General features: G+C 52.2%; 3 protein-coding genes across 3 annotated transcripts; 2 read left to right on the top strand and 1 right to left on the bottom strand.

Moving 5' to 3' along the window:
- Positions 1 to 2,785: 2,785 nt before the first annotated feature.
- Positions 2,786 to 6,925, bottom strand: TGME49_272010 (Gar1 protein RNA binding region protein). The gene is made up of 7 exons (XM_002365804.1): positions 6,665 to 6,925; positions 6,049 to 6,081; positions 5,558 to 5,709; positions 5,017 to 5,076; positions 4,479 to 4,557; positions 3,774 to 3,912; positions 2,786 to 3,264 (listed from the first exon to the last, which is right to left on the bottom strand). Exons 1-7 carry the CDS (start codon positions 6,780 to 6,782, stop codon positions 3,213 to 3,215), a joined length of 633 nt encoding a protein of 210 aa, XP_002365845.1. The 5' UTR covers positions 6,783 to 6,925; the 3' UTR covers positions 2,786 to 3,212.
- Positions 6,926 to 9,098: 2,173 nt separating this feature from the next.
- TGME49_272020 (hypothetical protein) lies at positions 9,099 to 11,082 on the top strand. The gene is made up of 2 exons (XM_018781642.1): positions 9,099 to 9,283; positions 10,258 to 11,082. Exons 1-2 carry the CDS (start codon positions 9,119 to 9,121, stop codon positions 10,693 to 10,695), a joined length of 603 nt encoding a protein of 200 aa, XP_018636678.1. The 5' UTR covers positions 9,099 to 9,118; the 3' UTR covers positions 10,696 to 11,082.
- Positions 11,083 to 14,943: 3,861 nt separating this feature from the next.
- Positions 14,944 to 22,261, top strand: TGME49_272030 (kelch repeat-containing protein; the record flags this gene model as incomplete). Its single annotated transcript, XM_018781643.1, has 9 exons — positions 14,944 to 15,289; positions 15,810 to 15,935; positions 16,246 to 16,797; positions 17,232 to 17,303; positions 17,971 to 18,338; positions 18,981 to 19,083; positions 19,650 to 20,320; positions 20,570 to 20,782; positions 21,254 to 22,261. The coding sequence occupies 9 exons, from the start codon at positions 14,944 to 14,946 to the stop codon at positions 21,413 to 21,415; spliced, it is 2,613 nt and encodes an 870-aa protein (XP_018636679.1). The 3' UTR covers positions 21,416 to 22,261.
- Between the last annotated feature and the right edge of the window lie 500 nt (positions 22,262 to 22,761).

Below are 22,761 nucleotides of genomic sequence, written 5' to 3'. Positions count from 1 at the left end.
AAGAAGAACAGAACGACGAAGACGCGACAGCAGACTCAGACAGAGGAGAAGGCAGCAGCCAAGAGGAAGACAAAGGCCTCTCTGCTAAGGCGTCAGGAGACGCCGAGAGAGAAGGCGGAAAGATTGACCGCGAGGGAGAGGCAAACAGGGCCTCCTCCTTCCCCGTTCTTCTTCAGTTCGTTTCGGAGTCTCGAGGCAGCAAAAACGCGACGGGGACTCCTGCACAGACACCGAGAGAGACGGAAGAGACTTCGAGAAAGAGTGCGAAAACCATCCGACTCGTCTGCCAGCTGTTACAGGCAACAAGAGGAAACGCGGGGACTCAAGGACGCTGCAAGGCAAGAGCGCAAAGGCCGTCTCCGCTGCAGAGGCGCTCCAGCATTTTCTGTTGCTTCTCTGCTTTCCTGGCTGCAGACTGAAACCGCCAGAGCTGCATCCTGGGGAGTTCTTGCGAGCGGAAGGAGGCGAAAACAAAGATCGCGGCGAGAGTCGGAGCGCCGCTCACGAATCGACCGGGTGTACGGACAGCTGGGCGATCTCGGCTCGCGAGTTGCGCAGAGGGTCGAGTCGCGCGGAACGGGAAAAAGTCACTGGCTAGACGAGCCTGCGCCTCTGAGAGACTGGCAAAGGGAACTTCGGGTGAGAAAATCAGGGCAAAAGAAGGCTCCCGGTCTTGCCAACAGAAGCACGAGCTCTCTACACACTTGAGAACGCATGCGCCGCGAGCTTCGTCGCTCCCGTGGCTTTTCGATGGTGAGCTGCCTCTGAGGGCGAAAGAAATCGGAAAACGCACGCGACAGACGGCGCGATGGAGACAGACCGATTCGGAGACTAACGAATCGTTCAGACGAGCAAAGGAAGAAAGGCAAACGCGTCCTTTCTACGAAAAACCACGGTTTCTCGACGGTGCGCGTCGAGCAGGCGCTATACCGGTGTCTGCGCCGGGTCTGCGACCTACAAAAGTCAAAAGAGGCAATTCTCCAGGAAACTCGCAGAAAAAACCGTTAGTTTCCAAAGGCCGCGGGAGGATGAGGACTTGAGTCGACCTCGAACTCTCGCGAAAAATCGAGAAATTCGCCTCTCCATTTTCACGCAAGGTCTCGTGTTCTACGCTGAAGCGCTGTGTCGCGACGCGTGCATGCTGTGGCCGATGTACAAGGCAAGACGAGGTCTTTTGCTTTTCGGTTGTGCGAGGAAACTGGCTTTTCGACTCGCTGTGGATCCTCAGTTCCGTTCTTTCTTCTCCTACTGGCACATCCTTGCCAGACTGCACCCCAACAGCGCTTTTTACCTTCGATTCACGGCGAAGAAACTCGGGCAACACCACGGGCGACATCAGACTCGTCTCGCGAGAGGAGGCATCGCAGGAAAGGCAAACTTAGTCAGATGTGCAGATTTTTGGTTTTCTCTGCAGTCTAAGTGGAAGAGAGACTTGACCGGACGCTCGGAAGGACCTACAGAGAGTCTTGCCACGGGCGCTTTTTTCAGGTTCAACACAGACAGACAGAAAACAAGGACAAGCGCAAACGCGCTTTGCTCGTTTTTTCCTTGAGATTAGTCTGTCGGGAATGCTTAGGTCTATCTGTCTTTAGTAACGGTAAAACTCTGGGACCCTCCACTCTTCTGTTTTGCCCTCTTTGTAGATTCCTGGTGTCCACACCTGCAGGCAGCTTGACAAGACAGAAAATGGTCCTCTCGGATGTCCACACGGCGTTTTCCGTTAGGCGATATGAGCGCATGCACTGGCAGGAAACAGAAGTTCCAGTCTTGCAGGCATCGGCGCTGTCATCTCTGCTTCCTGAAAAACGACTCATCAAACAGGTTCCACCATGACTGCTCAAAACCGAATCAGCCCACACTCTTCCGCGTTCGTCCATCGAGAAGAAAACAGAACAGCCTTTCGTCGTCGCCTTCTCCGACCCCCGTTGGGATCCGCACTACCTTCCTTCCGTTAACATGTCGAAAGCGACGGCTTTCACAGATATCACTCCCAAGCAGAACTCACGCCCACACCACCGAGAATGTTCACTCGAGAAATGGAGAATCGGCATTCCAAGCGTTTGCGTTTTCTGCACTTTTACGTTTTCACACAGATACACAGAGATGTGCACAAAAATATGTATCTATATGCATATATGCGTATGCATATGTACATTTATATATTATTTATATATATATATATATACATATATATTTATGCATCTACATGTCGGTCTGCATTTATGAAAGTGTATAGGTGTCGATGGATATGCTAGCACGTTCACATGGAGTTCCATGTGCATGCGCCTGCACTGGTGGGGGACCGTCCAACATCGAGGCGCTGTGGGTGACAAGGCCTGGTGCAGGCAGCGCCTCTCTGGCATTCTGAGAAGCGTGAGAAGTAGTGAGGAAACTTCCAAAGGGCAGTCCTTTCATTTGAAATCGGCGAAAGGAACAAACGTGGAGGAGAGAAAGCAGCAAGAAGAAAACTCTCATGTATACTTCCGTAAAGACGTGTATATATATATATCTATATATCTATATATGTCTGTATAGGTAGATAGATGCGCGTTTGTGCCTATTTCTAGAGATAAGCTCTGATCGCTGTGTTCATGATACTAGCTTTGCACATAGGATACGATACATTCCCCCCTGCACACATCCATATATATATATATATATATATATATATACGTCCATGCGTCTCTCTACTTCCTTTCATGGATGGTGTGACTTCTGGCTAGCTGAGGCTTTTTGATTCTTTGCCAGTTTTTGGCCTCTCGCCTGCAGACGCAACACCAGGACCGAGACACCTGCGAGGTCTTGACAGTTTTCGTTTCCAGTTTTGGTTCACAGGATTGCCCGACTTTCGCACCAAGGAGCGACCAGAACTAGAGAGAAAGACACCGATCGCTGGAGAAAGAGAGGGCGCAGTCGAACGTACGCCGGCTCTTCGCGCGAGCGCGACTAGCTAGCCACTGCCGAGAAAAACGCAGCTTCTTCTGAACACAAGGGACGGGAGAGATCAGACAAAAGATGGCGGACCAACAGTGGAGCACACCGCAAACCATCAAAAGAGCCCCAAACAACGGACCAAAACACTGCCTCTGATGCATGCTTTTTCGCGAGACTGCGAGCCTCCTTGTTCTCGGAGATCTTCCGAACTACTTTTCCAGAGCTGGCCATGCCCTCTGCATGCCTCCAAAAGGCGCCCAAGAACGCACCGCGGGCCATCACGACCCTCTGCTGAAGCCTCCACGACCCCGTCCGCCGCCTCCTCCACGGCTGCATGCACAGAAAACAAACGAGAAAGTGAAGAACCTAGACGGCACGAGACAGAAAGGCGACAGCATAATAAACGCGAGGTACACTACCGCCTTTCCTCGTGAACATCTGCCTCTCACGCCTAAACCCAAATACCAACAAGCATATATTTATATATGTATAGATATACATGTATATATATATATATATATAAATATGTATGGACATATAAACGTGCGTGCATGCAGTTATACACAAAATATCTATCCATCTATTTATCTCTATGGCATATAAATACGCATATATATATATATATATATATATATATATATATATTTGTGTGTACGTCTTTGGAAGTGTATGTACATATCTATAGCGCATATATATATATATATATATATATATATATATATATATATATATATGTGAAATGGTGGAGAGCAAAGAGCTTTTCTCAAGACTTCTCGCCTGTTTTTGTGTCTCTTGTGAGATGCACAGGCCAAAGATTCGTTTTTCCTTTGCTGTCTCACCCAAACGAGCCTCTGGAGGCGAAACCTCCTCTGCCGCCGCCTCTGCCGCCGCCGCCCCTGCCGCCGCCGCCGCGCCCGAAGCCTCCACGACCGCCGCCTCGACCTCCACGACCGCCTCCGCGTCCGCCAGCACCGGCCTCTGCAGAGAGGAGACATACGGAGAGAGTCAGAGACAGTTGGAGACAGGAGGTTCAAGGGGATGTGTAGGACCAAGAAAGTTCTTTCCAGTCCTAACTTGAGGCAGAGACGCGCTTGTATGCTTTTAGAAGATAGGCGAGAAATTCTCAAAGAAAACGCAAAAGCCTCCAATGCGGAGGAAGGAAATCCTCAACTTTGTAGACACGCGTGCGAAGTTAGCGAAAAATGCGAGAAAAAACGACGGAGATCAGGCGTTATTGAAGACTCGACAGACAGAGGAAGAAACGGCAGCAGGAACGACGATGCGCAGAGCTCTGCTGAAGCGTTGGGGAGCCATCTGCTCAAAAAGTGAACAAAAGGAAGCGGCGCTGAAGAGAAAAAGACTGGGAAAGCATCCAGAGCTAGTAAGAGCCACAGACACAAAGACGAAGTGAGGAGGGAGTTCGGAGCGAAACAGCCTTCAACCGAAGGGCGCATGCAGGCCGCCGGCGAGGAATCCTCATCCGCCGCGACTCTTGTTTGAGTGCGGGGATGTCTGAAAAGAGTGACAGACTCTTTCCACCCTACCTTTCTTCTGGCCCTTGGCAACCGGAGGCTTGGGGAGAAAGCGACTAAGAGGCAGCGTCTGCTGACAGTCGATGTAGAACTGCAGAGAGAAAGAGAAGACGCGAAAAAAGAGCACTGGAAGCGGCGAAGGCAAGTGCAACCACCGGCACACATGAAGGCGTTTGTCTCCGTTTTTTGCGTCCACCATATCGGTTGGAGAGAGACAAGAAGACTCGCCTTGACTGCTCACGAGATCAAGCGCATTCGTGTCTGCCCGAAGCAGAGGCCTGCAGTGTTTCGAGGAGGCACTCTCTCCCTCTTTCTCCTGTGTCTTTCTCCCTGCGGACTAAACAAGGACTGAAGCGCGTCGGGTGTGTGTATGTACGCTCGAGTCGTCGTCTCTCGAACGCCAGAGAACCTCTCGAACCTAGCAGCAAAGGGAGCGCCAACACCGCGCCCGCCATCCAGCTGAAACGACCCTTGGAGCTGCATCTCTCAGAGAGGACGTTTCTCCGTTCTTGCCTGGTCTCTAGCGCCGCGCCTCTCCAACAGCTCTCACCTTGGTTTTCGGTTTGACAGATGCGGCTTTCACACCTTCGTTCAAGCGAACAGAGAAAAGCTGGAAAAAAAGCGAACCGAAAGAACAAAAGAAACGAGATGCCTGGCTACTGGCTGCTCAGCGTCCATCTAAGACGCCTGCGTCCAAGGGGGCGTCGCGACTTATATTCCAGACAGAAGGCAATAAAACCATGCCAAGCGTCGGAGGAAAGCCGCTGCAACTGAAGTGTATGTACACATGCGAGAGAGTAGCACCGGCACCCATCTGCAGCAGGACGACCGGTCAGGAAAAGCAGAGAACCGCAAGTGGAGACTCAAACGCAGGACGCGCAGAAGTGAGACAAGAAAGTCACATGAGAGAGAAGAGTCACCGGAGCGAAGACTGAGACGCAGGAGTGCGACAAGAAAGTTGCGGGAGAAGACAGAGGAGAAGTCTCGAGACGTATACGGATAGAAAGGACTCAGATCCGTTTCAGAAGACGCGAGGGGAAAGAGGGGGCAAGGCACAAAACATGTTTTCCACAGTCGCAGACGTCGCCTACCATTTCATTGATGGGGCCGAGGATTTCGTCCACCTTTCCAATTTCTTCTTTGTTTTCCAGAAACACCCGCCCGTTGAAGTAGGGAACTTGTTGAGAGAGAGTGCCCTTGACGACCAGTTGCGACTCGCACGCATGCATCACTTCGCCAGCCTCTGAGGCAAGCGCAGGAGGAGATCCACACCAGAAAGACGCAGCTCGCGTGAGGGAAGAAGCGAAAAAAAAAGCAACGCGACCGAGACCCGCGTCCAGAAAACCAGCGAAGACAAGGCAGAGAGAAAGCCGGGAGCGACGGCGCGGACTTCAGCCCTCCGTTGAGCGCCGGGTGTGGAGAAAGAGAGCGAAAGACCGGAAAGGCAAGAGACGCGAGAGCGAAGAACGAACCAACTGGACAGTGACAGAAAGACGTTCGAAGCTGAGAGACAGGAAGCCGCAAAACCTTCTTGGCTAGTCTCTCGCGCCAGTCCCGTTCGAGCCGTCGGAAACACACTCACCGACAATCTGCTCCGGAGGGCCTTGGTTGTAGCCTGACGGGAGAGGAGAAAAGCAGCATGGAGACAGGGAACTTATGAGGAAGGGGGTCCCCCTGCAACAGACACACTGTGGAGACAGAAGCAGAGCGTTTTGAAAGGAAGAAAGACGCGACGCACTCTCTCCTGTTCGAAGTTCGCGTTCTCCGTTGACGCACTCAGGAGTCGAAGGGGGCGCGAGAGCGTCTCCCTTTTCTCGCTCCTGGGGGGCAGGACTCCTCGCTTCGACGGAAATCCCCCACGAGAGAAGAAACGACGCAAAAATGGAAAGAGAAAGACTTGCCAACACCCGACAGACCTCTTTGTTCGCGTGGAGTCCTCTGACAGAGAACAGGTGAAGGCATGCTCGGCACTGGGTCCGTTTATTCACCGCTGCTCCTGATCTTCTTCGTGGAAAGACCTATCTGACGACTGAGACTCGAATCCGGCAATCTCTCTTCCCTTTCGCCTGTTTCTTCGTGCCCTTCCAGGTCTTCACCTCCCTTCTTCCTTCAGTGTCTTTTCTCATTCTTCTTTCCGAAGCGTTTTTTCTTCTTTCAGTGTCTTCTTCGTCACAACTGTCTTCAGTTTTCCTCCCTACCTCCTCCAGAGAATCCACCGCGTCCGCCGCCGCGTCCGCCACCTCGTCCGCCGAAGCCTCCCCGTCCTCCCCTGCCTCCTCCACGGCCGCCAAAAGAGCCTCTTCCGCGTCCACTCATTTTTTACGAGTCGCGCAATCTGATGGATACGAACTGCAGAAGTGCAACGCGGGCGAGACGAGCCAATGACAGCGGCTTGGGAACCTGCTGCAGAAAACCACGGGATATGCGCTCACGCGCTGAAAAAAGAAAGAGACGATCTGCGTTTTCCCTGAGTGAAGCGTTGCTCTACATTCTTCCTTCTGGACGCGAGTTTCTCGAGGAGTTCCGATGGAGAGACAAAAAAGAACCGGAACAGATTCGCCTCTTTCCTTGACAGGGAATGCGCGTTTGAATCGGACCGTGGTTCAGAGAGGCTGCAGATATAAGACCTCCAGGACACGAGTAGGAAAACCCCCGCCACAGGATCTCTCTGGACGAAGCGACGGTTTGGCTTTTAGGAGAAGAAATTACAAGCGCATGGAAAAGGAGGAGAGAAACAGTCGGAGAGTTAGCGAAAAGCTCCAATCAGCAAGCGAGAGCGTTTAGAGAAACGCAAGTGGGCTAGACAGCACAACAGGCACGGCGACCGCAGTGAGAAAAACGGAGGATGCGGAGCTCAGGTAGCGGCTGAAAACGCTTCACGAAAAGATAGTCGAAACGAGAGAACGGCGAAGGAAAACAGAAAACTCGTGAAGAAGGACTGCAGATACAGCAGCGTTGAAAAACGGGGATGGTATATCGACAAGAGGCCCCACACGTGGCGTGCGGCAAGAAGGGAACTTCCCTCTCTATTTCTGCGCAGAATCAGCTCCGGAACGCGAGGGACCGGAGAAATGGAACTGGCAGTAGAGTAGCGGAACATGAAAAGGAAAGAAAAGATGAGAGAAGACGCAAACAACCTAGCGCAATCGAGTTTCTGAAGCGCTCAGAGAAAACGGAAGATCGCATGCACACGGGACTGAAGAGCTCGCCGAATCGATTGGACGCTTCTTCTGGGGTTCCACTCTGAGCACGGACACAGCCAGACGACAGAGAAAGCGAGAAACTCTGGCGTTTCAGGGGCGAAGCAACCTTTTGCTGAGTCTGCTCCCTCTACAAGGAGCACACCGCGAAATTATGGAGTCGAGAACGCCTGAGGATCTCCTGTTTGCCTGCGAAAAGAATTCCGGATAGCGGCGGCAAAAGGCCAGCACGAGCGTGTCGACATACTTTTTCTGGGATGTCGTTTTCCAGTTCTGCCGACTGAAGTGTTTCTGGAAACTGCGAACCGCTAACTGGGATGAAATGATGTGCATATCCACACTCGCGGCCTAGTTCCAGGCTTTCGAGTGCGTCTGAGAACCCCGAGAGCGACGTTTCTGTCAAAAATCGCGGGCCACCCGCTGACGGCGGCGACAGAGCCCAGGGAGCATGTACCGGAACAGGGAACGAAACCGGGAAAAAACTGAAACAAAAGAGAGGGCAGAAGGCAAATATCAACGACAGGGAACTCGAGGCCTGGGAGTTCTAAGGTGGCCGTGACCTGCTTTGTTCCGACCCTCTGTCTCACCGTACTTCTTTCTTTTACCGATAATAAGAGTTGGAGAAAGGACTAGATGGGTGCCTATTTCACGATAGTATCCGCGGATGGAGGCGTCACTCTTCCATGCCGCGATACGTTTTTCATGCCTCGCTTTTTCGATACACAGCGGTGTTCTTGATAGTCGTTGGCGATCGAGTTTTCCCGCTAAAACTGCGCAGTTCAGCCGATAGGCCGCTATCGTTTTCCGAGGGTCACACCACCAGACTTAGCTGTACGTAGAATTCAACATGACATCTTTCGCCGAACCCTATTACTCTCAGAGTTCTTCAGTGCCAACTTCTCCGAGGGGATTACGGATAAGTTTCACGACACGATGCTTGGGCGTTTGTTGCTCCTTGCCGGTTGAAATCCGCAGTTCAGATGCTACAGAGTGGTATCCGCCGGTCTGGGTACCACTTTTAGAATGGAAAGGACGTAAGCTGTTTGGGCACTGGAACATCTGCCTTGACAAAACTAAGCGACTGGTAAATTCGGCGCACGATTTCATGCGGAACTGCTTTCTTCCGATCGACGAAGGACGAGCGCTGCTGGCGTTTAAGAGAGTTTCCTGCGTCGAAGCGAGAAAAATTCGCACTCGTCATGCCGTCAGGTCCACTCAGCGACGCTGCAGTTGTGACTCTGTTCACCCTTACAAAACCAAACATGCACATACGAGGTGTCATAGCAAACCTGGGGACCCGCTGTCTACCGTCCACGTATGAATCATGTCGGAGGAAGAATCTGTTTCCCTCTATTGTTCGATATCTTTACCGCGTCGCCGTCTCTTCGCGCGCCCCAAGGAATTCTTCAGACCTTCACATCAGACAGTAACACAAAAACCGGCTCCCGATTCATGAAGAGAAAATGTCAAAAGCGCTTCTCAGTGGTGTCGTGGAAGGCGGCTACAAGAAAGTACGCAGTTTGTGTTTCGTGCCACTCAGAGATTTGGCTCTCAGGATTATTTACAGAGCACATCCCTTTTTGGAAGGAGATCGACAAAGGAAGGCAAACTTCGAAGGCAAGTAGCCATATCTATCTGCTTGTTTATGATGATCGATGTCTTGCCGACCTAGCCGCAATGTCGTAGTATTCCTGTTCTGGGACTCCAACGCGAGTCTTACTGCAACAAGAGCAGGCTGATGGATTTTGCCTTTTTCTCCGATTACACGACAGTCCTCTACTGCTTTTATCGCGGTCCCTTCCCTCGGCAAACAATCTGGCTGTGCTAAGACAGTGCCTGCGCCACGCCTGCCTTTTTCAAGACTGCTCAAGGACGCGGTTCCACGAAGTGGCTGGTAACTGCGAGTGTGCACGAAGACGGGGGAGGCAGACGCGTCCTATACTATCCAAATCTGTTCATGTCTTGGATAATTCCGTAGATGCAGCGCTGAACGTGGACTTTTTTTTCTGGCAGACTGACTCGGTTTGTCGTGCGAATTCGCCGCGTAGACGAGATTCTGTGTCATTCACATTCCCTCTAATGCATGGAACGCTCGCACTTAAAAGAAGCCACCGACCCGGGAGCTCTTTTGTTTTTCGTTCGTCATACTGTTTTGTTTCTCGTTTATTAGCGGTAATCTGTCCATGCATTATTTGAACTCAACGCTCGGTTGGTACTCCGTGCATACTTCGAACAGTTCGATGCCCTGGAGCTTCAGACATTGACATTGGTGGTGACGTGCACGCTGGTCGATCTAGTGGACTCTGAATCTGTTTTCCGCTGTCCCCACCTTTTCCGAAACGTGTTCGATCCAACAGGAGTTGCTTGTCTCTTCGCAGTGTTGTGGAGCTTTTCCACGGGAAAAAACTGTCATCTCACGCTAGAACCTGAGTTTTAAACCAACGAGCCTGCGTGTTTGTCGTGCTCATTTGTCGGGCCACTCGCCCCTTGCCAGAATATCCTGTTGGTGTTCGGTGCTAACAGCGACTTGGTGTACCCACACGATTGCTCCAAAAGCATCTGCATCTTCTTGTTTATCGCGACACTCACAGGTTAACGCAATGGCGACGAACAAGAAGTACGCCGGCAGTCGAGGACACCAGCACAACTCGACGTGCTCCGCAGCGATTTCAAGACAAGCCCAAGCAGCCGCTGCTGCTGCCCGCCAAGCAGCCGAATCTGCTGAATACTCTGTAAAAGCGTTTTTGAATGACCAAGCCAGATTTCGGGTTCGCGCAGGCCTAACCGCGACCGCTTACTCGTTATCTGGACGTTCACCTTCTTCACAGGCTTACGCTTGCCCCCCGTATCTGGCCAACAACGGGAGACTGGGAACACGTTCCACGGAAGACACCGACACCACGGTTTCCACCACCGGTGACAGCAGGAAAAGCACCGGGCTGTCTGAAGCGGAAACTACAGCTGAGATTTTCTTCACGAGTTTCAACCAAGGATCCCCGTTTATTCCGCGTACGGGGATGCAATATTGATGCACAGCTGATGCAGCTCATGAGGCAAGTGTGACGTTTGGTTTCCAGTCTCAGCATCCAGTTAAATTCCGATGAGAGCTTTTTCTCGCGACCATACGTTTCCAAGCAGCTTCGAAAGCCACATTCAGCTACGCAGTGATGTTCCAGACTTCGGATGTGCCCCTTCAGTGCTTCGCTTTCTCTCTTTCGTGGGATTACCGTCCACAAGGTTCTCCGCGGAACCCGAATGTGGTACAGTGTGCCTGCTGGGGCACGCAAGATGACCACAAGAGAAGTTTCGTTGACTTCTGTGCAATCTTGGCACCTCCCAGGAAAGCGCGTCTCTCTGTTCTATTGGACAGCAGGACAGAACGGCGTAGCCTGACAAAGCAGCTTGTTGTGCAGCCACGGTTCAGAATCGACTGTAATGTACGGTTTCCGTTACTCGGGGTTTTCATTCATGGGGACCTTTGTATATGTTTATTTATCATACGGTTTTCTGTAGCTCAGCCTGGAGCTTCATGAACAACCCCAGATAAAGCGGCTCAGGTCCCACACTCACGTTTGTGGCAGTGGAACCTCAGAAACTTACTTTCTGCATCAATAAGACAGAACGGATTCTCACCGAGCTCGACGTTTCCCGCCTTACACACTTTACAGGCGGAGCGTTTTTACAGCAAATTACTAAGCGGTGTCCAAAGATGCAGGCTCGCAGCGATGTCACTTAAACTGGTGGGCACTTTTTTCAGAGAACGTCTGAGCTTAGTGGAACAGAATTCTTGCCCTAAGTTTGCTTAACGTCTCAATGGAAACTCAGTGCTCTGTGTTTGTTTTGAAACTGTACACACACGATGAACATTTGCCACAGTACTTGCGAACAGCTAAAAAGCAGCCGTCCACGTGAGGGGCCAGGAACCGCCCCTCAAACTCACTCGAGCCTTTTACCGATGGACGCAGTTACATACAGTCGATGGTAGCAGAGAGCAAGCGAATGGTTATCGTGGGAACTCCTTGTCGGTGTTGGATAGTTCGAGCTGGTTTATTTTTAAAGATTTATTGCGACAAAAGTGTAGCTTTCCATGAGTGTGTTTTCGTCTGTCTGCACCATTGTGATTCAGACGTGAAGTGCGAAACTGGAAAGGGAGCCGCCACCGGCCGCCACCGCTTCTGTCGTATCGCATTACGTCGATCGTCATCCTGAACAAAACTGCTGTCTCACCTACAGAAACCGTATGCGAAGTACATCAAAGTTACACAGTTGACGAACTCTTTACCCTAACATGCTTCTTCATCAGGAAGTCACAAAGACAGTTATATTTCTGATACTTGTGAAGAAGTACAAAAAGCCCACTTTTGCCTTTCCTTCTGTTTGCTTCACTGTCCTGAATTTCATAACCTCCAAGTCGGGAAGGCAACAGGGAGCTCCTGCTGACCACTGCTCTGGACAGTTATTTTGCACCAAGCGAAACTAGCAGCTTGTTCTGTGAATAGGATTCTTCGAGCAAAACGTATCACGACAAAGCAACTGCTGAGCTTGCTCGATAAAAGCGCGAAGCGAACGAGTTGGATGGAACTCGGTGCAGAGACCCAGTGTCAAAATGTGTGCAGGCGAAGCACTAGCATCGCTTACAAGCCTTCTTCTGCGCTTGCGTAGAAATGAGTCGAAGCCATCCTTGGCATTTCGCGTACGGTGGATCGCCCGTACCCTTTTCGCTTTCCTATTAACTTGGAATACAACTAGGGCAGCACCAAGTATTGTAACTATTCAGTCGTCTCCTGCTGGTCAGATTTGGAAGCGACATGCACTGCAGGCAAAGGCTGTGTCTGACTTTGGTTCTGTAACACTGTCGCGGTGGTGCAATACGTGCCGACGTAGAGGCACCGGATGCTTGTCAACCTGTTGGAAGTACTGCGGGTTCGATTGTCGAGGCCTGAAAGACAGAATGACCGACGAGTTGTTATGTGAATTTTGTCGAGAGCGCTGGGGGGATAGGCGTTATCTGCAAGAGTGCCAGCCGTGTGTTTACCCTTTGCCAAGCAACAAGAATCACACGCATGCGGATAAAGAGGAGCCACGGAACGACCCACCTTCGGCTTCGTTCCGCGACTTGAAGCCTCACATTTTGCCTCGGCCTTCCTCCAGTTTTTTCATTCCCGGAGAGCCAGAGGAGTTCGAGCTCGACAGCGGCAGAGATTACATGCCTGCTACCTGGCGGTTTTGACGTTCATTTGCTGTGGAGGTCGCCTCGACCTCATCTAGAACACAGATTCGTCGAATTTGACGATTTAGTATTCTCCAAGACTGGGAAACGCTACTTCCTACTCTGGACTCGAAGATTCTGGAAGACAGGCACGCGGCATCATGCCCGCCAAATATGAGTGACACAGTCACCCAGGTCCACACCCGCACCCAACAGAAGCTTACTACGAATACCAGAGAAACCACAAGTCAGCGCAGCATTGTGTGGACTTCATAAGGCGGCCGGCTACGGCTACTGCAGAGTAGCTCACCATCATTCAGAGGGCAGACATACGAGTAATCCACATGCCACCTTTGGTAACCAACACAGAGCGCTTCACACATTCGACAACCCCCATCGGACATCCCCATTGAGGCTGTGACAGACTCTTCTGGTTCCTCAGCTACTGCGCTTCTACAGGTGTCTCGACGATCGACCCTTCTGTAAGTGAGATTGACTTTCTTTCATTCATGTTACAGTTTCTGTCCGGTATTTGTGCTGGATCGCGGGAAGCTGTTGATTGAAGCCGGTTTGCGACGACAGTTCCCCCCTGTGCATCAACAGTCGTTTCCATAATGATCCGCCAAAGGTGAGAACTCAGGACTTGTGACACATATACGCTGTGGTGTCGAGTATAACAACTGAACTCGCGATTTGAAGTAGACAGATTCTAGCGGGAAGCACCCCGTGCGGAGTCGCGACGTCCCCCGCAGAAATTCTGTGTTGTGCTTTCAGCTGAATTTTTCAGTGTAGCGCCAGATATTCGCCTCGATCTTTCTGAGCAAATGGACACCATGTCAAGGACTTCAGTGGCAATTCTCCTCCATTCATAGTCCGGTGCTCACTGCAGTAAATGCATTGCTGCGGAAAAAGCGAGAGCAGCGTGGCACTGGGCCTGACCGAAGAATCGTCAACCCCTAACAGAGAATACTTCTTCTGCTGCACCATCCAGGATTGACACACCTTAGAGTTCCGGCCTTTTTGCGAAGAACCTCTCTAAAGTGAGGCGGCTTCCGGTAGAAACCCCAGAAAAGAATACAGACACTTTCTCGCGCAAGCAAGGGCCTGGGCGACGCTGGCGGAGGGCGCCGACTGCTGCACCGCGGACCATTACTCTGTGTAAACCAGAAACGAACTAGAGGGGTCCTTCTAAGCGTGATTTCACACATACTCGCCGGTGGATTTGCTGTGTTTGGTGATGTAAGGGATGCGTATAATGGTGTCGCTGCACGAGGAAAGAGAATAGGTTAAACACCGAAAACTCGAGAGTAACACCAGGCTCGCGCTTTTGAACGACTCTCGCAGACAGCGCCTTTTTCTAGCTGTGCATGTGGCCGCGCCCTCACGCAGAAAACAGTTCTTAGACACAGCTCTTTGCGTTTTCTGTGCCGTTTCCCTTTCAGAGATCCCTCTTTCTTCCGTTTCTTCTGGTACGATGCGTCGAAGCAACCGAGTCTTATGAGGTTCACCCTGTCGAGAATTTCCTTCCACACACGCAGGACTTCTGCGGAGGCGGCTTCTTGGGATCGGCCAGAATACCGCTTACCATTTCTCTCGACCTCGTGTGTCTCTGAAGCTGTTTCTGCTTTGCTGTGCTTCTCTGTTTCCTTCTCTTCGCGGTCCCTTCTTCCCCGTCTCCTTTGACTTTTTGCCCGCTGGCTCTTTCGCGCTTCAAACGGGAGCGCGCCGACTTTGCGGCCGGGCACTCGGTCGCCGAAGAAAGAGCTGCGGGCGCCAGCGGCGTTCTTCTCTCTCCCTTCTTCTAGAGGGGAAACCGCCACACTCTCCAAACTGCATTTCCGCCCCTTTCTGTTTTTTTTCTGGGGCTGCAGCTGCCGCCACGGACCAGTCGCTGCAGGGATTCTTAGACCGACGCTCGTCTGCGGAATCTACCTCCTCTCCTCCTCTTGAAACCACTCACCCAGTTGTCAGCCAGGAAGGCGTGGTTCTCAGCGCCTCTGCTGTTTGCGGCAGGGCGAAATCGACGCGCGCCAAACGCGACTCTTCCCTTTCACCGGACACTTCAGCCATGGCGGACAAACCGGTCTGCACTCCTGTTTGCGGATCTCCTGGCGATTCGCCCTTTAGGGGAGAGCCTCCAGAAAGCGACAGGTCGCGAGACGAGGCTGAAGACCACCCGTGGGTCGTGCTTTCCGGCGGCAACGAAGAAAGGCGACCCGTTGATGTCGCCTATAAGTTGATCGTGGCACCTTCGGGACTCTTGGGTGTACGTACACCCGACGGGGAGCCTCAGGAGACGGCGGCGGGTGCATCCAAGCAGCAGACCCTCGAAAAGACTCCTCTTCTTCTGCCTGAGGCGACTTTGCCTAAGTTACAGACTCCCCGATATGGCCATGTGACTTGCGTTACTTCAGGTATGAAATTGCCGCCCATCTCTGCTTTTCCCCCGCGTTTTCCCCCCTGTTTCCACCACAGGCGCCCCAGACCTGTCATGCGTTTGAAGTGACACCGACGAGGCGCGCCCTCCCCGTGACTGATGAGGCGCGGCATTCTCCCCCCGTCTTTCTTTTTCGTCACACTCTTTTGGCAGAAAGGTTGCCGTTACGTTCTCCTGTGGACGAGTGCACATGTCCGAACGTTTCGTCGTTTGTGTTCGCCGGTCCTTTTTTTTCGCCTGTCGCTCTCTTCTCCCCGTCGCGTCTTGCGCGTGTCTCTGCGCGGAAAGGTGCGTTTCTGTTTTTTCGCGCCCTTCATTCCGCCTCGGTTTGCCTCGGGTTTTATGCTGTAACTCACGATTGCGGCTTTTTTGCATGTCCGTCCTCTGGAGAGTTGACGTGGATTTCGGACTCCTTTCGCCGCTTCTTCTTGGACTCGTGGTGAGGCCCTACTGCCTGTCGTTTGGATCCGCTGGAACTCTGTACGGTGTCTGTGCAGGTCATGAAGTCTTGCTCGTCGGCGGCAGAGACGGACAGACCGTCCTCAACTCAGTTGAACGATTCGAAGAGACAGAGGAGCGCTGGGTCTCGATGCCTTCGCTGCACTTTGCACGCGCTCACCACGGTGAGAAGACAGAGGTCACAAGGCAAGGAATTCGTTGGACTTCACGCTGCGTTCGGTCCCTGCGCATTCTTCAGTGTGCCGTATGTCTCCAAGACACCACTCGTCCGTTTAACAACGCGCTTCCTTGGCTGTCTCGATCGCTCGTTCTCTCTCTCAGTCTCATTCGCGCTCTCTCGTCCTCACTGTCGTCAGTCTCACTTTCCTCCCCTCGTTCTGAGCCGAGGATTTCGTCTCTCTCTCTTCCACGCTGCTTCTCGCCGTTCGTGTTTTCACACAGAGTCTCCCATTCCTTGCTGCCTTTCCTTTCCAGCGGGCTGCGCGGTGTCTGGCGGTCGCGCGGTTGTGCTGGGCGGCGAGAACGAGAAAGGCGTCTTGAAATCTGTCGAGCTGTACCACCCGGTGAAGCGCAATTGGATCAACTTGGCGCCGCTGCAGCACCAGAGGCACTCGTTCGGCGCCGTCGCGATCGGATCGAACATCTTCGCGCTTGGCGGCAGAGACGCCGCGGGTGACCATGGCCGGGTGCTGAAGACAGTCGAGGGTTTGGCCATCGCCCCGCTGTCTTCTCCGTCCTGCTCGAGAAGCTCGAGTCTCGCGACAGCTCCCAGCTCCCCTGCTGGCGTTTCCGCTGACGCCGTCGCACAAGGCAGTCCAGGTGTGCATACACCGCAGGCGCCGCAGCAGGGGACTGCATGCGACCGCGCGGAGCCGCTGCATGCAGTTCAGGGGGCTGGCAAGCAGGCCTGTTCCGGCGAGGGCGGGGCGAGCCACGGAGCAGAGGGCTGGCAGAGTTTGCCGTCGATGAAGCACGGCCGAGCGAGCTTCGGCGTCGCGCAGTACCGAGGCTTGATTTTCTGTGCAGGTGAGAAGACGCCATGCGGGAGATCCGGCGGAGAGTTCACAGTGTGTCGACGACTGTCGTCTTCTTCGTGGAGATGAGTGCGTTGCCTCGGCACAAACGGGAGTGAACGAGTTGAGACAGAGAAGCGGGACTCGAGGAAACACACAGAGCTCGCGAGAGGGAAGGAGCGCAGACCCCCCACAGAGACACCGCAAGCGACACAGGAGGAGAGAAGAGAGTGGAATGAGAGAGCGAGAAAGAGAGACGAGGAGTCACACACAGAGAGAACTGAGAGGGAGAGGGAGAGGGAGAGGGTCGAGGTGTCTAGAGGGAGTCGTGCATGGGAGAGACGCGGAGACTCCCCAGCAGCTCCATACTTTTTCTTCGAAGAACCTTTGCGTTGGTTTAACCTCTTTTCGTGAATGAACGCGCTTTTCGTCTCTGTCGGATCACAGGAGGCACCAACGGCGTTAAGCCACTCTCGTCCGTCGAGATGTTCGACAGCAGCACAAACGAATGGTTTGAGCGTGAGTCAAGAAAAGAGGAAACTCGACGCAGAACTCCGTCTCTTCGTCCGAGTGTCACTCCGCAAAAGGCATGCACTTGCCGTCTTCCACGGCCGAAGAATGAACGGCGAGAGAAACCGCGCTTTTATGTTTTTCTGTGAGAAGGGTTGCGTTTTTCTGATAGAAACCACATAGTTACTCCTGCGATCTCTAGGAAGAGAGGAACTTGAAACGCGCCTCCTGTGACCGTTGATCCTTTGTTGGGGCCTTACGATGCTTCTGCACATGTAGGGCCGCGCAACCCAACACAGGACATGGATTTTTTTGGTAGGGAACGGGGTCTGTGATGAGCATCTGTCTCTTCGCTTCGGCCTGTACCGCGATTTATGTGAGAGAGGTCTCCCCTCTCCGCCGCTGTCCCGGTGTATCGTTTTTCACTTTCAAGAGAATGTCACATTCTAGCAGGTTAGGATGCAGACCTCTCTACCTCTCTGTTCATCCCCGACCCCACGGACAGAAGAACCCGAAGGATCTTCTTCTTTCTTCTTTTTCTTTCTTCTTTTTCTTTCTTCTTTTCTCCATTCTTCTTTCTTCTTTTCTTCTTCTTTCTTCTTTCTTCTTCTTCTTTTTCTTTTCTTCTTCTTAAGTTATCTTGGACGGTGCGTCTTTGCTTTTTTTTGCTGCTCAGTGCCAAGTCTGAACGAGGCGCGCATAGGCCCGATTTGCTTTGTGTGGCTGAAAGGACCCGAGCGGCGGCCGCATCTCTGCGTTGCGGGAGGACGGCAAAGCAGCCTGCACCCAGTTTTTCAGTCTGTGGAGGTGCTCGACCTTCTGCCGCTTCTGCCGAGCACCCAGGAAGCCAGCGCAAACAAGACACAAAGCACAGCTGGCCAGGCGGCTGCAGCTGGCCAGGCGGCCGCGGGCAGCGCCAAAAAGAGAGCGGAGCAAACGGAGAGAGAAACAGCGACACCCGCAGCCGAATGGGTCCTCGTCGGCTCCGCGGGAGTCAAGCTCTGCTGGCAACAAGCCGCAGGCGTAGTCGCCGCCTGCTGGAAAGTGAGAGGCGAAAGACATCGCAGATGCATACGAGTGTGGGGAGAGGCAGAGGCTCTTGACAGCGAGGAACTGAAGGGAGACGAGGAAAGCAGGAGAGAGGAAACCGAGGAAAGCAGGAGAGAGGAAACCGAGGAAAGCAGGAGAGAGGAAACCGAGGAAAGCAGGAGAGAGGAAACCGAGGAAAGCAGGAGAGAGGAAGTCGAGGAAAGCAGGAGAGAGGAAACCGAGGAAAGCAGGAGAGAGGAAGCCGAGGAAAGCAGGAGAGAGGAAGCCGAGGAAAGCAGGAGAGAGGAAACCGAGGAAAGCAGGAGAGAGGAAACCGAGGAAAGCAGGAGAGAGGAAGCCGAGGAAAGCAAGAGGGAAGGAAACCACGGCAAAAGCGAAAAACGCAAACGGGAGTCTGGAAATAGACACATCACCGAGGTGGAGACAAAATGTGCATGACAGAGTGCCTTGCCTTTTCGCCTTGTACCCGTGTGGGAACGCGTAGCTGTACTTTGGAATCTACATGCTCGCGGAACTGCACAAACATACTATAAAATAAAAAAGATGCTATAAAATAAAAAAGATCCTAAAAAATAAAAAAGGTGAAGGCAAATGCGCGTCTGCATGAGCGCCTGCATCCGCTTTTGTTCTCTTCAGAGCGAGCTTCTCGATTCGCCAGTGCCGCCCCTGTTGGCGTCGACCCCGGAAGTCCTTCCTCCCTGCCCTCTGCGCCCTCGAACCTCACTGGGACAGCAAACAGGCAAGAAAAGAAATCGATAGAAGATACTTTTTTCGGACATCACGCGCTCTTCCATTTGCTCGTGATGTGCTGCTAGTTCACAGTCGATACACACACATATACATATACATATATATATATGTATATATGTATGTATGTATATATATATATATATATGTATGTATGTAGGTATGTATGTATGTATATATATATGTATGTATGTAGGTATGTATGTATGTAGGTATGTATGTATGTAGGTATGTATTTATGTAGGTATGTATGTAGGTATGTATGTATGTAGGTATGTATGTAGGTATGTATGTATGTATGTATGTATGTACATCCATACATGCATACACGGTAGTGCTGTTCCACATCATACGTATGCATATATCTATATCTGTATATAGGTATGGATATATGCATTCACATATTTCGCCGCGAATTATGTGTAAATACGTTATCTGTGCGTATGCCGTTGTCATTAATGTACAAGCGTGTACGAATGCATTGAGTGGCCAGTCAATCATAAAAGCAGTTGTCCGATGTTTGCGTTCATCTCGAGCTGTGCGATTGTGTCTTTGCAGGCCGGCGAAGTGTGCCTCATACGCTCTCTGGGGGACCTGCTTCGTCAAGCGTCGCTTCTTTCGCGAATTCTGTATCTCGCGCCTCAACTTTTGCATGCACGAGTTCCTCTGCTGGCGACCAGCTGAGGATTCCTCACGGTGTGGTGGCTGCCGTCGCCAAGCGCTTCCAGTCTTCCAGATCTTCCTCGGTCTCTTCCGTCGCGTCTTCTTCTCCTTCCTCTGCTGCGCCTTCGTCGGCGGCTGTGGCGTCTTCTAGGGCGAGCGGTGGGGGCGAGTCTTCGCCTTCGGAAGAGACAGCGCCAAGCAAAGAGGAGAAGAAAGGGCCTTGTGGAGAGGGGACAGCGCCCAGAAAAGAGGAGAGAAAAGGGCCTTGTGGAGAGGGGACAGCGCCCAGCAAAGAGGAGAAGAAAGGGCCTTGTGGAGAGGGGACAGCGCCCAGAAAAGAGGAGAGAAAAGGGCCTTGTGGAGAGGGGACAGCGCCCAGAAAAGAGGAGAGAAAAGGGCCTTGTGGAGAGGGGACCGCGCCCAGCAAAGAGGAGAAAAAAGGGCCTTGTGGGGAAGAGACAGCGGCAGAAAGGAGAGCTCATGGACGGAGCGTTCCTTTCTCAACTACACGAATTCGAACGCTTCTCTCCGACGACTGCCTAGAAGCCAATCGCATGTCGAGACAGGTAAACGGTGAAAACGGGATGGGTCTGACCACATGCAGATTCACAGTTCTCCATGGATTTTTATTTTTTAAATATGCGCATGCCTCGAGATCAGTCTTCTCTGTATGCATGTGGAATCGCACATATGCGTACTCTGCCCTCTGAAACGAGGTCGTCATCTACACAGTTGTGCACATATATAAATATATATATATATATATATATATATATATATATATATATAAAGTCGTTTTATGTGTGCCTTTCTAGGAACTGAGAGGAGAGAGGCTGCGAGAAGTGATGAATCGAAATCTGGAGGAGGCTGACGAAGAGTCTGATAGAGAGACTCCGCCCGCGCTTCCCAAGACTCGCGTATTCCGCAGCAACAGTTCCAGTGGCGTCGGCGGAGTTGCCGCGACAGCGCCTTCGGACGGCTCGGACTCGCACGGCGCATGCAGTTCTGGAGAAAAAGGCCCCTCGAAGGTAGGAGAGAGAAGGCAATGCACACTGCATGCGTTGGAGCCAGCGTAGCCGCGTTCCTGCTTAGAACGACCCTGCAAACGCTGAGACTAGGTGGTTGTGAGATCGAGAGAGACCTGGAGTTCGCGTATCGACAGGAAACTAGTTGCGAAAATGCTGTGGATTTAGTGTAGAGAGAGAAGTGAAGCGGTCACTAGCAAGGTGCCAAAGATAGGAATAATACTCCGACCAGCCAGAAGTTGAGGGAAGCAGTTTAAAAACTCAACGCGCTCCCCCGGAGACCGGGGTGTATGTACACCTGACTAAAATGTCTCCTGGCTCCGAAGAGAGACTCTCGAGGGGACGAATCTCCTTTTCTCTTGCTTGCTGCTCACGAAGTTCTTTTTCTTTGTCGCTCCAGCCGTTCCCCTCGCGTGTTTAAGGCATGCATTCTCCGCGCCGCGAGCTCTCACGTTTGTTTCGTCGGCTTTTCAGGTTCAGTTGCTTCGACAGAAAATCGAGACTCAGGCTGCGGAGCGACAAGCCGCCAGGAAGTCCGGCGCGGCTGCCGGCTTCGGAGCAGGCGGCGCCGCGAGAAGCTCTGGAGGCGGGAAGCGCGAGGTGATCTACGACCCGCTCCAGTGGTTGGAGAGCTGAGGCAGTCGAGAGAGCGAAGCAATCAGACAGAAAAGGCTGACAGAGGAGATGTGGATGCGGCGGAGATGCCGGTGGAATGGAGAACTCAAGAAGCGAAAGAAACGAGGGGAGAAGGGAAACAGAAGAAAGCGACAAGCTTCTTCGCAAGTTCAGAGTCGAGGGTCCAAAGTGAACATGGAAACGAAGGCGCCGGGACCTCCGCTCGTCTCGGTAGGACTGAACGACCCACTCGGAAGAAACGAATCAAGAAGAGGAGACCCCAATCCCTGCCTTTTTGTCAGTTCGAAAACAGCATCTCTGCATATATATATATATACATTTGTATATATATATATATATATATATATATATATGCATGCGTGTGAACCTCTTCCCGTATACATGCGTTCGTTTTTTTATGCACGGTTGCGCACTGCGCTTCCTACCAAGACGACTTGTGGCCGCCTCCCCAGGGTTTAGGAACAGTGGCGGCTACGCCGAAGCGAAGTCATCTTCTGTATTTGTCTTGCATGCATTTCTGTTGCATGCATGTCTGCTACTGTGTGTGCTGTCTGGTCTCCCTTGACTAGGGACAGGAAGCGATCTTTCCACGCTCGAGTGTGTCTGTTTTCTTTTTCGCAAGCCTGAAGACTCCCTCCAAGGCTGTTCGTTCTTTAGCGTTTTCTGCGTTTACGTCTGCACCGACTCTTCGACTGCCTTTGTTTTCCTTCTCTCTTTTGTCTGGCGCAAAGGACAGCTTCTGGCCTCGTTCGAGTGTAGCGCCCCGCTTTCGTCTCCGGTCTCGGAGCGAAACTTGTGTTCCCGAGGAGCCGCGGGGCTTTTGCTTCGCGTGCATGCATGCACAGAGGAATGATACTTTTTCTCAACCTGCGGGTCTCTCGTCTCCCGAACTGGGGCCCACTCTGCGCCGTCTCCGCGCTGGCTTCTCTATCCGCTGCATGCAGTGAAACCTAAGTCACACGTAAACACAGGCAGTGCATGCACGCGGCATGCCAGCGTTGACAGTTGCGTAGAGAGTAGTGGACGGGGCAGAAGCTCGAAGCATTGCATGCCGTCCTGAGTCAAGTCTCACCGCAGAGAAGACGGCCTTACACAGGGCGCCAAGGGCCGACTCGTGGTTGGCAAAAAGACGAGAAAAATGCAGCACTTGATCGAGGGGAAGAGCGGCGCGTAGAAGACGAAAGTCAGCCGACAGTGCGGTGGCTTTGCGAGATAGGCAACTCTTTTTAGGAGCTGAAGAGATCTGCTTCTTTTAAATTTTAAATTTGTGTCTTCAAAGAACGTCTCTGACCGCTGTGGCTTTTCGATAACTTTAAAAAGACAAAAAAACAGAAAAAAACATGGAG

This window comes from Toxoplasma gondii, chromosome VIII (genome assembly GCF_000006565.2).
Source record: "Toxoplasma gondii ME49 chromosome VIII, whole genome shotgun sequence".
In the NCBI taxonomy this organism is placed as follows: domain Eukaryota; phylum Apicomplexa; class Conoidasida; order Eucoccidiorida; family Sarcocystidae; genus Toxoplasma; species Toxoplasma gondii.
Note: the sequence above shows the minus strand (reverse complement) of the source record. Positions and strands in the feature narration are given on the sequence as shown.

Bases quoted from the DNA above. Each gene is read 5' to 3' on its own strand.
- TGME49_272010 (XM_002365804.1), bottom strand. From the start codon at position 6,782: ATGAGTGGACGCGGAAGAGGCTCTTTTGGCGGCCGTGGAGGAGGCAGG. The intron at 5,077-5,557 runs GTAGGCGACGTC...CTTTTTTTCCAG, and splicing joins TCGGCCCCATCAATGAAATG to CTTTTCTCTGTTCGCTTGAA. The intron at 4,558-5,016 runs GTGAGAGCTGTT...TTCTCTCTGCAG, and splicing joins CTGTCAAACCGAAAACCAAG to TTCTACATCGACTGTCAGCA.
- TGME49_272020 (XM_018781642.1), top strand. From the start codon at position 9,119: ATGAAGAGAAAATGTCAAAAGCGCTTCTCAGTGGTGTCGTGGAAGGCG. The intron at 9,284-10,257 runs GCAAGTAGCCAT...CGACACTCACAG, and splicing joins AAGGAAGGCAAACTTCGAAG to GTTAACGCAATGGCGACGAA.